General features: G+C 44.5%; 1 protein-coding gene across 2 annotated transcripts; it reads left to right on the top strand.

The window, feature by feature from the left end:
* The first annotated feature begins 10,870 nt into the window (after window positions 1-10,870).
* LOC123413207 (transcription factor bHLH111-like) lies at window positions 10,871-13,214 on the top strand. Of its 2 annotated transcripts, none has more exons than XM_045106157.1 (7): window positions 10,871-11,317; window positions 11,458-11,806; window positions 11,901-12,026; window positions 12,172-12,237; window positions 12,420-12,485; window positions 12,637-12,690; window positions 12,777-13,214. In XM_045106157.1, the coding sequence occupies exons 1-7, from the start codon at window positions 11,112-11,114 to the stop codon at window positions 12,912-12,914; spliced, it is 1,005 nt and encodes a 334-aa protein (XP_044962092.1). In that variant the 5' UTR covers window positions 10,871-11,111; the 3' UTR covers window positions 12,915-13,214. The 2 variants fall into 2 exon arrangements, with proteins under 2 accessions (XP_044962092.1, XP_044962099.1); XM_045106164.1 differs by having other exon boundaries at window positions 10,873-11,317; window positions 11,461-11,806.
* The last annotated feature ends 2,414 nt before the right edge of the window (window positions 13,215-15,628 follow it).

The raw sequence follows: 15,628 nt of genomic DNA, 5'->3' as shown, positions 1-15,628 counted from the left end.
AGGTAGCAAATATTTGACTCCATTGGATTGTTGCATAGAGCTCAATCCACCATGTATGTTGGAAGTTCTTCATTACAGGCAAAAGACAAGTACTAGTCATGTGTATGTTACTTCCTCTCACGTCTGGCTCTCATTTTGCAAAGCCCTCATTTCTGCAAACTATTCCAAAACTCAAGTGTTGGATATAGGTGCATTGTGTATCTTTCGGCATCAACTTGAATTTTTTAGGTGAACTTGTACATGCAATTCGACTAGCCATAGTGGGAGTAACTTCAAGAGTAACATAGAGCAAATTTGCCTATGTGGCCATGAGTTAATGAGGACATAGGTTAAGCGAGTAGCTTAGCTAGTTACTGTAACATCACATATCTTAATATAATATGAGTCTATAACCTAATAAATAAAGTTTTCGATGACATCATATTTATGTTACTACCCACTGTAAAAATAGTAACCATAGTGATATGGGTATGTTACTCTCCACTATGGCTAGTCTTCTAAAACTACGCCTTAAAATCATGATAGTATCTGATAGACGGACATGGAGTTCACAACAATCTGAATCATTTTGGCAACAAGTATTGACGTGTGTTTCAAATGCTTGCCAATTTTCTTGATAGAATGACATTTGTGGAGGTTTCGGAAAAAAATATGCTCCAAAAAACAGTTTTCAAGCATTTTGGAGCATTAATTTTGTTTGTTTGTCGTGACCTGCGTGAGTATTATTTTGTCATGAAAGTTTCACGCATAGGAAAAACACACCAATGTTTGTTGGCAAAAAAATGTAGAATTTTTCTTGAACGTTTTTTTTGAATTTTACTGTAGCAAAGGGTGCATGTAACCTTAAGCTCACAAGAGAGCGATATTGCACGCCTTTCGTACTTACTATGGGCCTTTTCCTCGAGAAAAGAGCAAAGAAGGCCGGTGCTGCGGCTGGTACACCGCACGTAATCCACATACAGAGAGCGACATGCTCAGTTTCCTATACTTATGTTGCGTTAGTTAACCGAAGCAGGTGCATGCGTCCTAGCTACCCCGAGCTAACACTGTCCGTTTCGTGCTGTAACGGAATAATTACGGCTGGACTACACCAATTAATCACTTGACGAATGCTTCGACAGCAACCATGTAAGCGGACGGCGAGCGATGACGCCAGAGTGAGACGCGTATGGTGTGATCGATCGAGTCGGTGGCTCGGGGCATTCATGTCATGCCATCCCAGCCAGGCTAAAATTATTACTCCATAAGTTGCTAAAGCTGAAACAGGGAGACGTAATAAGCTAACTCATGCATGCCTCCTTCGTACTCAACTTCTACTAATCCGGCTTTATTCGCCAGCCTCTTCTGCTACTCGATCGACAGTTTTGTCTGTGCGGTGAGCCGGTGAACAAAGCATTTTGCGCAGATTCATTTCATTCATTCTGTTAGATAAAGCGAGACAAAAGAGATATGAGAGACATGTATTTTTATTTGGAAATCTTTAGAAAAGAAAATCACGGACGCACGAAGACGCAATCGTTATGAGGGTGGAGTATTACAAGCACGAGACGACAATCCGTCTTTAGGTATGACTACATGAAGTATATACGAGGGGCAATACATGAGAGTTCTTGAAGGACAAGTAAACGAGTTGTACTCGTACGCGTCGGTACCAACGCAAAGGCTCACACCGTTTGTACTACGTCTAGTCCAATACGATATAATTTGAATCACAATTTAACAATCTCCAACTTAAGCCAAATTCCCTCAAGTAGTCGAAGAAAGTGAATAATTCCATCCAAATCAGCATAAATACCTTGTGCATCAAAGTCCAAAGGACTAGTGAGAAATACCAACTAAGCATGAGCAAAGCTCAAACTTATTGGTAGAAACTGGCTTTGTCATCATATTAACAGGATTATCATAAGTACTTATCTTGCATACCTTCAAATAACCTTTAGCAACAAAATCTCGAACACAGTGAAATCTGACATCACTGTGTTTTGTTCTCTCATGATACATTGGATTCTTTGTAAGATATATATCACTTTGACTGTCAGAAAATATGGCAGGGCAAGATAAATCTCCACAAAGCTCGCTGTATAAACCTTTGAACGAGATAACTTCTTTGCATGCCTCAGAAATAGCCATATACTCGGCATCAATAGTTGAACAAGCCACAATGGACTGCAAAGTTGCTCTCCAACTCACAGCACAACCACCAATGGTGAAAACATAACGTGTGAGTGATCTTCTTTTATCCAAATCACTAGCAAAATCAGAATCAACAAAACTAACAAGTCCATCTCTAGTTTTCCCAAACTGTAAATAAGCATTAAAAGTACCTCGGAGGTATCTGAAAATCCACTAAATTGCTTACCAATGCTCTTTTCTTGGATTAGCCATGTATCTACTAACAACACTCAATGCATAAGATAAATCCGGACGAGAACAAACCATGTCATACATAAGTGAACCAACTTCACTTGAATAGGGAACTCTAGACATGTACTCAATATCAGAATCTGGCTTGGGACATAAGGCTGATGATAATTTGAAGTGTGCAGCCAACGGAGTACTCACTGGCTTGACATTATGCATATTAAAACGACGAAGAACTTTATCAATATATCCCTTCTGACTTAGATAAAAATTTCCAGACGGTCTACCTCTGGATATTTCCACGCCAAGCATTTCCTTTGCTGCACCCAAATCCTTCATCTCAAATTCATTACTCAACTTCTTCTTTAGTTCATCAATCTCTAACATGCTCTTTGCAGCAATTAACATATCATCAACATAAAGGAGCAAATAAATAGTTGAACCATTGACATTTTTCAAATAAACACAACTATCATAATTAGACCATTTGAAATCTCGAGAGAGCATAAAGGTGTCAAATCTCTTGTACCACTGTCGAAGGGATTGCTTCAATCCATAAAGAGATTTCTTTAACTTACAGACAAGCTTTTCTTTTCCAGGAATAACAAAACCTTCAGGTTGTTCCATATAAATTTCCTCTTCTAATTCTCCATGTAAGAATGCAGTTTTAACATCCAATTGTTCAAGCTTAAAATCATTCATGGCAACATACTAAGTAAAGTGCGAATAGAGCTATGCTTCAAAACAGGAGGAAAGACTTCGTTATAGTCAATACCTGGAATTTGGCTATAACCTTTAGCAACTAACCTTGCTTTATATCTTGTCTCATCATTAGGAGAAACACATTCGTTTATTTTGAAAACCCATTTGCAATGAGTAGGTTTCTTATATCTAGGTAATCTTACTAAATCCCAAGTGCAATTCTTTTCAAGTGATTCCATCTCATCATGCATAGCGGTCACCCACTTATGACTATCACCAGAAATAATAGCCTCGGAATATGAAGAAGGCTCACCATTACCTTCAATTTCTTCTGCAATATATAAAGCAAAAAAAAATATTGCACTCCTCAATTAACCTTTCAGGTGCATTAATACCCCGCCTAACTCTGTCACGTGCGAGATTCCAACCGGGTGGAACAATAGGTTGATTTGGAGTGACATGTTCATCATCAAAGACGGGTTCATGACGTGCATCAACAATTTCCTTACTATATGTATCATCTGAATCAATAACATGCTCCACGTGAACAGTAGGCTGCTGAACAGTAGGCTGTTGTTCACTCTCAGTAGAAACATTAGTAGATGGAACATCACGTAACATGGGAGTAAATGGAACATCATGTAACGTAGCAGATCCATTAAAGATAACATTTCTACTAATAACAACCTTCTGTGTTTCAGGATTCCACAATTTAAAACCTTTAACACCAGATTTATAACCAAGAAAGATGCACTTAATAGCCCTAGGCTCCAACTTTCCATTATCAACATGAGCATAAGCAGTCCGACCAAAAACTCTCAATTGTGAATAATCAGCAGGTGAACCAGACCATACCTCAATTGGAGTTTTCTTATTAAGAGCAATAGATGGTGAACGGTTGATAAGATAACAAGCAGTGGAAGCGGCCCCAGCCCAAAAACGCTTATGCAAACCTGCATTGGACAACATGCAACGGGCTCTAAAAATAATGGTCATGTTCATACGCTCAGGAACATCGTTTTGTTGAGGAGTATAAATAACGGTGTAGTGTCTCACAATGCCTTCAGACTTGCAATAATTCCTAAATTGCTTAGAACAAAATTCCATACCATTATGAGTGCGAAGTATTTTTACCTTCTTTTCAGTTTGTCTCTCAGTCATAATCTTCCACTCCTTAAAAGCTGAGAAAGCTTGCCATTTATGCTTCAAGAAATAAGGCCAAACATTTCTCGAATAATTATCAATAATAGTCAACATGTAACTAGCACCACCTAGTGAATTTTTGTGAGATGGTCCTCATAAATCAGAATGCACATAATCAAGAATACCTTCAGTTGTATGAGTCGAAGTGCTGAACTTCACCCTCTTGTGCTTGCCGAAGATACAATCCTCGCAAAATTTCAATTTACCAGTTTCATATCATTTAAGAAGACCTCTCTTATTTAACTCTGCCAAACCAAGTTCACTCATATGTCTGATACGTCTCCAACGTATCTATAATTTTTGATGGTTCCATGCTATTATCTTGTCAAACTTTAGATGTTTTGTATGCCTTTTATATCTTTTTGGGACTAACTTATTAACTCAGGGCCAAGTGCCAGTTCCTGTTTTTTCCGTGTTTTTGACCCTTTTAAGAGGAGAATATTAAACGGAGTCCAAACGGAATAAAACTTCCGAAAAGATTTTTTCCGGAACAGAAGATACGCAGGGGCGTGAGAACCAAGGCACAGGCCACCAGGGGAGGCCACAAGCCCCCTAGGCGTGGCCAGGGGGGCCGCACCTAGCAGGCTTGTGGGCCCCCTGTGGCTCGTCTGCCCTACTTATTTTGCCTATAAATCCCCAAAAAATCCAAAACCACGGGAGAGATCCACGAAAATACTTTTCCGCCGCCGCAAGCTTCTGTCTCCGCAAGATCCCATCTGGGGCACGTTCTGGTGCCCTGCTGGAGGGGGGATTCGGATACGGAGGGCTTCTTCATCAACACCATTGCCTCTCCGATGATGCGTGAGTAGTTCACCATAGACCTTCGGGTCCATAGCTAGTAGCTAGATGGCTTCTTCTCTCTCTTGGATCTTCAATACAAAGTTCTCCATGATCTACATGGAGATCTATCCGATGTAATCTTCTTTTGCGGTGTGTTTGTCGAGATCCGATGAATTGTGGATTTATGATCAGATTATCTATGAATGTTATTTGAGTTTCTTCTGATCTCTTATGTGCATGATTTCATATCCTTGTAATTCTCTTCGAGTTGTGGGTTTTGTTTGGCCAACTTGATCTATGATTCTTGCAGTGGGAGAAGTGCTTGGTTTTGGGTTCATACCGTGCGGTGACCTCACCCAGTGACAGAAGGGGTAGCGAGGCACGTATCGTGTTGTTGCCATCAAGGGTAAAAAGATGGGGTTTACATCATTGGTTTGAGTTTATCTCTCTACATCATGTCATCTTGCTTAAGGCGTTACTCTGTTCGTCATGAACTCAATACACTAGATGCATGCTGGATAGCGGTCGATGTGTGGAGTAATAGTAGTAGATGCAGACAATATCGGTCTACTTGTCTCGGACGTGATGCCTATATGTATGATCATTGCCTTAGATATCGTCATGACTTTGCGCGGTTCTATCAATTGCTCAACAGTAATTCGTTCACCCGCCGTAATATTTGCTATCTTGAGAGAAGCCTCTAGTGAACACTATGGCCCCCGAGTCTACTTCACATCATATTTTCAGCCTTACACTTTTACTTCGTTGCACTTTTCGCCTTCATATCTCACTTTGCAATCAATCTTAAAGGGATTGACAACCCCTTTATAGCGTTGGGTGCAAGCTTGCTTGTGTTTGCGCAGGTATTTTGGACACTTGGCTTGATTCTCCTACTGGATTGATACCTTGGTTCTCAAACTAAGGGAAATACTTACTGCTACTGTGCTGCATCACCCTTTCCTCTTCAAGGGAAAACCAACGCAAGCTCAAGAGGTAGCAATGTCCAAGACGCATATGTCAAAGGTTAGAAGCATCACAACCATAATTCTTTGAAATAACCGGAGTAGCGTTACCTAAAACGACAGAACTTCAAAGGTAATAAAGACCATTGGTCAAACTTAAGTCACCTTTCATCACAATGAGAGAACCTTTGGTGACCTTCAAAACGCTATCTCCACCTGAATACTTGTACCCCTTTGCATCAAGGGCACTCATCGAAATAAGATTTCTCTTCATCTTTGGAATATACCGAACATCTGTCAAAGTTCTGATTGCATCCTGATTCAAATGGAACCTATGCCTTCAATCTTGCATGGTGAATTATCAAAACCCAAAACGGAACCAACAACAGTAGTAGAATCAAAAGTAGTAAACCAATCTCTATGCAGACACATATGAAAAGTACACGCAGTGTCAAGTACCCTCTCATCATTAGTCTCAGCACATCCAGCAATAATAACAAAAGCATCATCCGAACTATCATCACGAGCAACATTTGCAGAATTCTCACCTTGTTTGTTACCTTTCAGTTTGTATGTGTCGTTCCTCTTTTCCTTGTTCTGCAACTTGAAACATTCTGAGATGTCATGCCCGTCTCTCTTGCAATATCTGCAAGACTGCTTCTTGTCTCTGGATTGCGACCGGCCCCTCTGGTCGTTCTTACTTTTGCCATGGTTTTCATTATGTGAGTTCTTCTCCTTTGTCCTGCCACGAACAGATAATTCCTCGGCTTGGGACGAACTTGAACCATCATGAGGCACCATTAATTTCATCTTCTCCTTAGAGTTCAAAGCTTCATAAACTTCATTAAGCGTGAGAGTATCATGAATGTGTAATATGGTGTCTCGAAAATTGGTATAAGAACTTGGCAGTGAACAAATAATATTAAAACAGTATCTTCCTCGTCGTACTTAACCTTCATTGCAGCTAGATCAGATATGATCTCTTTAAATTCTCAAATATGATTCAGAACGTTACCTCCCTCGGGTAACCTGTGCATGAATAATTTTTGCTTCAGATGCATCTTGCTGGTGGAATCTTTTGTCATGCAAATCCCTTCCAGCTTTAACCATAGAGCGACGGCAGTTTTCTCGCTCAAAACTTCCTGCAAAATATTATTATCCAAATGAAGTTGAATTTGTGACAAAGTCTTACGGTCCCTTCTTCTCTCCTCGGCAGTCCAATCCTCAATTCTATTCTTTCCAAAACTATCCAGTGCATCATCGTAGTCGACCTCCGTCAACAATGCCCGCATCTTAACTTGTCATAGGGTAAACCTTGTGTCATGATCCAACAACGGAAGATCGTACTTCATGAAAGCAATGAATAGATAAATCTGTGTACAAAAAGTAATACAAGCCGGCAGAAAATTCTTAACAAAATTAATATGCGGATCAAAGAATTAAGATAGATAGCACCTGAAACTCTCGGATGGCTGTAGTAATTGAAGTTGGCAAAGTCCTAAAAAAGGAACTAAACTAGCAGCCAGCCTTGGCCTTCACGTCATGATGGATGGATGGATGGATTAAATCTCACTTGGAAAAGTCGCAAGCAGCAGCACAACGGATCGTTGTTCCGCAGGACTCCACGCATATTCCAGGCGTATACGTGGATCAGCAGATCAACAGCGGTTGCTTCGGCCAAATCGACGCAGCGGACGTACGCGGCAACAACTCAACGCATACTTCGCCCTTTTCCTACACCTAAGTAAGGTTTTTGCAAAAACTTACTTATCCTTCACTAAATACTCTTCTTCCCCCCTATTTCAACCTGGATGGGCCTCAACCAATAGCTTTTACGTAGAAACCTCACATAACATTACGTGGGTATAGCATTTTCCGATACTTCGCGTAGACTCGGGACTTCAAAGCTATACGTGGAGGCAGCAGCGGAACACTAGCAGTGATTAAATCCCAGTCGAACTCGGCTTCTCGATCTGGCTTCGGATGATCAGGTTGCGTCGGCGGCGACAGGACGCCGAACCCTTGCTTTCGATCTCAAATCTTGTATGTGTAACTTAGTTTAGATAAAACAACATAAGTGACACACGAGAGACATGAAATTTTATGTGAAAATCCTTGCGGAAGAAAACATAGATGCACGAAGTCGCAATCGCTATGAGGCTGGAGTATTACAAGCACAAGACGACATTCCGTCTTTAAATGCGACTACATGAAGTATATATGAGAGGCAATACATGAGAGTCTTTGGAGGACAAATAAACGAGTTGTATTCGTACGCGTTGATACCAACGCAAAGTCACACACCGTTTGTACTATCTGTAGTCCAATACGGTAGAATTTGAATCACAATTTAACGCATTAAAGGGTCGGCAGATGTGTACAGGACAGGGTACGTAGAGCCAGCGATCGGAGCAGCACTGCAGGTGCAAGCCTGCAACACCGATCGAACCACAGCAAGGTAGGCGTGGACGGGTGGCGCCGGCGGCGGGCGACGGTCGCTTTCCGGGAGGCTCTGACCACGGACGGAAGCTGGTCGGCCACCGGCCGGGCGCCCAACCCAAAAGCCAGGCGCGGGGAGCACACGCGCGGCGGGCGACGGGCCCACGCCGGCATCGCCAGCCAGCGCCCACGCCACCACGACGTCACCATTACGACGGCGACCATCCGTGTCATTCCGCAGGAGGAGCTAGCTAGTATCGAAGATGAATTCCTTTCAGATCTCGAATCAATGCACCGTATGTCTGCAGAGGCTGGCCGAATGAGAATGCTACGAGCGAGCGAGCGAGCTAGCTAGCTAATCGCCGTTGCTTTACACTTAAAAAACCCGGCACATCATGCTTTACTTGTTCGCGAACAATGCCTCTCGCTCCAATGATCGAGCCTTTGATGGTTGCCTCGAAGCAGCCTGCTAGCAATGGTCCAGAGGAAAAGGGAATGGAATAAACTAGCTAGACAAAACTTTAATCTCAGGCGGCTGGTGATAGCTAGTGCCTAGTGTAGTACACACATATATATATGATCCAATTTTATAAGATGTATTGTCGCGATTCTCCAAAATAAAATAAGATTCACACAAAAAAGATGTATTATAATATCGATGTTAATCATGTTGTTGTCGATGCTGAAGCGCAAAAAAGGCTCTTTGGTTCATACCATTTTTGTAACCTCTTTGATCCGCATGGTTCTGATATACTGCAATAGTACATGGGGCTGCCCTCTTTTTCAGAAAACAAATATTAAAGAAAATACAAGATTGAAATGTCACGTACTCTTGAATCTTGTAGGATTGGATAGCCACGGAATTTTGCGCCATATATGTTTGAGACATCACATGAAATGCCAAGGAATTATAGCAAGAGGTTTTACTCGATGGGAATTTCCATCCAAAATAGAGTTTAAAGGAATCTTTTGGAAACAATCCTAAGGATTCGAATCCTAGTCAAACAACTTCCACATAGAAATTTTCCTTAGGATTTAAATATCCCAAGAATTGAAATAGAATTCCCCTTAACCAAAGAAATCAGGCCTCTCTGATTCACTTTTTTTTTTCTTGTTTTCTACCGGCGATGATGAACACGAGGCAATGCATGAGCAGAGAACCGAATGGGATGCACACAAGACAAAGGGGTAATATCTTACTTCGTGTGTTTTGTGTATTGTATTGATGGTTGCGACACGTGTTTTAGGTGAGTGTATCGATCCTCCTCGGGGATGGTGGGTCGGCTTCCTTATATTAGTGAATGAGGCTTAGTTTAGATAGAATATTTACAATTGAAGTTACTTTATCTAGTGGGGTGGTGGTCCAAAAAGTCCATCTCGGGGACAAGCTCTAGTGGGCCCTATATTTTGTGGGTGTCTCACCTTGCCTTATGTTAGTGGATGAGGCTTGGTTTAGATAAGAGTCCGAGTCAGTTGTGATTATGATTTAACTTACTTTATTTGATAGTATACGTGTCTTATATTCCAAGTTAATGAGACATTCATGTATAGTAGACGAGTTCCAAGTCATTGGCTTGGCTCACCTGTGGCTACCAGGCCAAGTTTGTTCTCACCTAGGGGGGATATAGGATTGTCAATTTCAACACACAGGAACATGAAAGAAAAAATACATAAGTGAAATGTCATGACATGCATAATTATACAAGAAATGAAAACAGAAGAATGTATAATAGATGTTGATTTGTTGTGTCAATGGTTTTTGCGGGAAAAAAAATGTTAATTAGATGTGAAAGGTCTAGAGCACACGTGGCATGCCACTTCGGCGTAGCGCATCCCGTTTCACCTGTGTTGTAGCTCTTCACACCCACTTATGCAACATAATCTACCCAAAGTTTGAGATTTTTTTTTTTTCGTGGGATGAAGGTGAGCTGCACGGACAGCTTCTTGTATCAACCGTGCAATTTACTCTTTCTTTCATGCAACCAAGCAATGATATCCACAATTCATGGTGGGTGCTACGTGTACTACTAGCTAGAAGAGGGCCCGAAATATTTCAGCGTTTCGGAACTAAAAACGGTCGTGCCAATCATGGTGTTACATTGTAATGGTTGACCACACGCATACGGTCGGGAACACCAAAATCTCCTCTGCGGTTTCAGCACCGGCCGCACTCCTTGTTCTCGCGACCAGTTTCAACTCTATGCTCAGCAAGTCAGCAAGGGCCCAAAGATAGATTTATCTCTGTCCCTAGCAGCACTGCATGAGGACGTGCGGTGTTTGACTTGATCCGCACCAAGCCATCCGCGTGACTCACTGTAATGCGTACACTCACTGCTGGGGTACAGTAGCTAGCTGGCTGGCTGGCTAGATATTCTAATCCCATCAGCGAAAAATCCAGGAACGGACGAGCATAAACTCTCGATCGCTAGCCAGGAAGCAGCCACGGCCGGCACCCCCATAAACCGAAGGTCAGAGCTCACAAGTCAGAGCCGCGTTTTTGCTCCATCGATCGTGCTCGTGCCCTTCACTCACACAAGCCCACTGCCCTGCCAGTACTGTCCGAACCGAATCCCCCCGCAACTCGATCCACCCACGTATATAAACCATCGATTGTTTCCTACCTTTCGGTTCCTCCCACTACACCGGCCGAGGCGATCGATTGAGATGGCAGAGGGGTGGTGGGGCTCTGGCTCTGCACGAACCGGCGGCGACGCGCTCTCGGCGTGCTCCGCCACCCCTGCCGGGTCAGAAATCAGCGGGAATTCGGGGATGAGTTCGGGGCCTGCAGCTGCAGGTTTGTCGGACTGCTCCGCTGCCGCCTCGCCCTTCTTCCTTGCTGATCCGCAGATGGATTGGACGCAGCCCTTCTTGTAAGTATAGTAGCTACAACTCGCTCCTGTAATTAATTAGTCTGCTACAACCTTCCGTGTCCATTTCGCTCCATAGCCGATCCTTAGTCCTTGCATAATACCTGTCGCTGCCATCGGTGCGTGCATGCATGCATGGCTAGCAGGGCCGGGAAAGTAGGAGCAGGGCCCGACGCTCCGACGAGCTTCAACGCGTTGCTCCACCTCCAAGGCGACGCGAGCCGCCAATTCCTGCTCGATCAGGCAGAGCATCCGCCCCCCGTTCCGGCTACCCCGTACACCGACGGCGCGTCGCATCAGGGGTCCCTGTACGGCTCCAGCTTGGCCAGCAGCTATGGTGACACGCAGGCTGCCGCGACGATGAAGCCGTTCTCGCAGCAGCACCACCAATTCCCAGACTTCTTCAGCTCGACGGGGCTCTTTGGTACGCCAGCTCCGATCCCGAGGTCGCCGCAGCCTCTCCTGCAGGCTCTGGAGCCCAAACTCCTCAAGGTATTCGCATAGCTAACACCGAATAGGCGAATAGCTAGTGCATGAAGTTATGAACTAGGGTTCCTTATGACATGGTTTCTGAATTTGGATGCAGGCCAGCGCTGCACCTGCGGCTCAGGACGCCTGCTCGTCGTCATCGGCGACGAGAAAGAGCAGCGCCGCCCCTCCGGCGGCGAAGAAGCCCCGGACCGAGACGCCGTCGCCGATGCCGACTTTCAAGGTGCGCAAGGGCCGGCCGGCCGGTGGCGGTCCACATATATCTGTCACGTCAGTTCAAATATATTCTCCCTGCCATCAAGTGAGCTATAAGCCTATAATGCCAACTTGATATTGCTTTTGATTGGAATTTGCCGTGTGTCTGGCAGGTGAGGAAAGAGAAGCTCGGGGACAGAGTCACCGCGCTCCAGCAGCTGGTCTCGCCTTTTGGAAAGGTATCCTCTCCTTTCCACCCCCTACTTCCTATCTTCTTTCTGTTTTCCCCTCCATTATTAGCTTATTAATTTAGTAGTCAGTAGTTAATTTCCTTTTTTTGCTTCTGTTTATAATATTGCTCTGAAATTCGTCTGGAATAAGTTGCTGAGTATTTGTACCTTTTTTGGTCGATGCCCTCTAGACGGACACGGCATCGGTTCTTCACGAGGCCATCGGATACATCAGGTTCCTTCACGAACAAGTTGCCGTGAGTACCAAAATTCCCCGAGCAGCCCCTAATTATAGATGCTCCAAGCTTTGTTTCCGCTAGTACTTATCGCAGATTCCAAAGAGCTAGCAAGCACAAGTAATCTTATCATGATGCACACGCCATTAACTGGGTTTATGTCTGCATGCAGTCTCTCAGCTCTCCCTACTTCATCAGCGGTCCTATGCATCTCCAGCACAAACAGGTAGCACAATATACAGTACTATTGCAGTACCGTTCATTTGTTTTCCGTTTCACATACAATTAAATTGCATTTCTCTCATGGACTAGGGTTCAGACGACGGCGAGGCAAAGGAAGACTTGCGGAGCCGAGGCCTGTGCCTTGTCCCGGTGGCGAGCACTTACACGATGGCCAGCGATACGGCGCCGGAGCTCTGGCACCCTACCTTTGGAGGCACCTTTCATTGATTCTAAGATCGAGATAGACATGCAAGTAGTATCTAGTAGCACATTATAGCCAACTAGCTAGGCAGGTATGCATATGTGTGCGTGCGTGCGTGCGTGCGTGTGCGTGTGCGTGTGTGTGTGCTAGTTAAGCAATGTGGTACTCATGGTCTCATGCCACACCACTAGATCACAGTGTTGAAGCAAAATCAGAAAGAAAGAAAAACTTTGAGCACTCAGCTATGTGCCGTCAAAGTGAAATCATGTGTACGTATTGCATCAATGAAAAACTAAAGGGCGATAAAAAAAGGAAATATATTTGAAGTGGAGTGGATTGTGTGAATTAGGAACTTAGTATGAAAAAACATGTTAGTAACGTGGATAGTTTTTGAGTGAACTATTTTGGTCCCAAAACGCAGGTTTGGGCCATCTCCCTCGTTGTTCCCAAACGGCATCACTTTACTTTTTGCCATCCGATAGAACTCTCCCGTCTCCTGTGGCGACGGGCGAACTACAGGGTTAGGCTTCCATCTGGTGGATTTAATCTTTCCTAACTTCCATCCGGGTGTGGTTTCTGTGCTGGATCCGACCCCCTTATCCCGATTCTAATTCCTCTGTTCCTTGATCTCTTTCGCTGGCCGCAGCTCGGGGTGAGAAAGGTATGTTAGGTTGATCTCTTCGCGAGTGGGCCCAACTGCCCATCGGACACTGATCCACGCGTCCTGATCGGAGACGTCCAATCAAATCATGGATGGTAGACCCCTGTCGTCACGCTATATATAAAGGGGTATGGAGCCAGCCGCACAATTCACGAGGTTGATCGTGCGACCCCGTCACACCCAACATCCACTTCTGATCTAGGGTTCTAGCGCGTGCCGACGGGAAGCACCACCACCACTCCATCACGCACAACGCCGTCACCTGTACACCTCACATCTCACTGTCACCGCCGTTGTCTCGACATCACCATGGACGCCGGCGGGAGTTCCCCGAGTGCAGGACAAGGTAAACCCTCTGCACCAACCGAACTAATCTAGCCTAGTCGATCTTCGTGGTCTATCAATGGTTTGAGAGCCACTAGGCTAAGATTGGTTTCGGTAGAAAGAAGAAAAGAAGGGTTTTCCCCATCCCTGCGACGAACCCTAGCAGGGCAAAGTTCAAAAGAAAGTAAAATCTCACCGGAGAAGGCCTCGGGCCCCCGGCAAAGAGCGCCGCCTTGGCCGCGCCTGTTCCGGGGGGCAAGCCGAGGTGTGGGGAAGAAGAACACACCCCTCCGGGGGCAAAGTGCAGATCGGAATGGATCCGAAAAAGCAAACAAAAAAAGGCAGAGAGACCAACTCCTCCGGGGGGAAAGAACACCACCGCATGGCAAAAGGCACCGCAGCCACGCCATTCGATGGCGCCGCGCTTCAGCTAAGGGAAACGCGCCACCAGCGAAGGGGATGCAACGGCGCGAAGGAAAAAGTTTATCTCCGTGTAACAGAACAAGTGGCAAAAGGGCACTCTCCTGCACCGCTTGACAGCGGCGCGCTCTCCCTCGGGAGCTCGCGCGCACCGGCAAGTGGAGCAAAGGGGGCCGCTGCCTGACGCCGTCGCTCATGGAGGTGGTCAGAGAGAGATGCTCGAGAGAGAGCAGAAGAGCAGAACGACGCAGTGGCCAGAAACTCTAGGAGAAAGAGGCCGAAAGGAGAGCGGCGCGGGGGGGGGGGGGGGGGGGTCGCCGCGAGCGTGGCGCGGAGGGCTCCGCCCCGACGCCGACGACCCGACTTTGCTCCGCCGCTGCTGCCTCGAGCGAGAAGAAGGAACTGCCCCGAGCGGGAGCAAGAGGAGGAGAGCGGTGCAGTAAGGGAAAATGGGATTAGGGTAACGGTGGTTGTGGCTGCTGCTGGTTTTGTTACATCCGAGATCGACGGGCAACCGTCGGATTAGATCCGACGGCCCGAGAGCAAACACTAGCCATCAGAGCAAACCCTAACCCCAGTCGGGCCACTTGGGCCGTAACGAGCAGGCCAAAGGCCAGTGGGAGGAGGGCCGGCCCAGACCGAGGCGGGGCTGGACACGCCTTAGGCCGAGAGAGGCTCTGGCCGGTTTTTCTTTTAAAAGGATATTTCTTTTTCTGTCTAGTTTATGGGCAGATTCAAAGGGTTTTTTCTATGCATATTTTTCAGCAAAAAATATGTTTACAAAATAGAAAATAATAATGAAAAGTCTGTGTAAAAGGTATAAATTTTTCTACAAAGAAATATTAAAAGTTTCCAAAAATAAAATAAAGTTTTTCAGAAAAAGCAAAGTTCATGGATTTTATAAAGGGATAATAAAGTTCATGAATTTTTATATACAACACAATATATTTTCTCTTTAAAGTAGAAAAAGTACATGAATTTTATATTCACGTTTTCCGCTGCATAGTAATTTTAATAGGGCCCTTTTACGAAGTAAATAAAAGTTTAGAGAGAATAAACTTTAAGAGCATATTAAAGTGATTATTGAAATAAATATGATTATGTTATTTTTCTGACCAACGTTGTTAATAACATGATCATGTTGCATTATTAGAATAAAAGGTGCATTTATTTCTATTACTTGCCCAGTAGTAATATAGATTTAATTGCATAAATAATTGTATGTTTAATTTGACCAACGTTAGATTAATGCATGATATTGTTACAATGAACTGATTTAAGGAGGTTACCACTTGATGAGTTGTCTAAAAGATGTTTTAGCACTGAGAGGTGATA

Source organism: Hordeum vulgare, chromosome 1H, assembly GCF_904849725.1.
Source record: "Hordeum vulgare subsp. vulgare chromosome 1H, MorexV3_pseudomolecules_assembly, whole genome shotgun sequence".
Taxonomy (NCBI): Eukaryota; Viridiplantae; Streptophyta; class Magnoliopsida; order Poales; family Poaceae; genus Hordeum; species Hordeum vulgare.
This window is presented reverse-complemented; position numbering and strand designations above follow the sequence as displayed.

Bases quoted from the DNA above. Each gene is read 5' to 3' on its own strand.
- LOC123413207 (XM_045106157.1), top strand. From the start codon at position 11,112: ATGGCAGAGGGGTGGTGGGGCTCTGGCTCTGCACGAACCGGCGGCGAC. The intron at 12,027-12,171 runs GTGCGCAAGGGC...TGTGTCTGGCAG, and splicing joins CGCCGATGCCGACTTTCAAG to GTGAGGAAAGAGAAGCTCGG. The intron at 12,238-12,419 runs GTATCCTCTCCT...GATGCCCTCTAG, and splicing joins TGGTCTCGCCTTTTGGAAAG to ACGGACACGGCATCGGTTCT.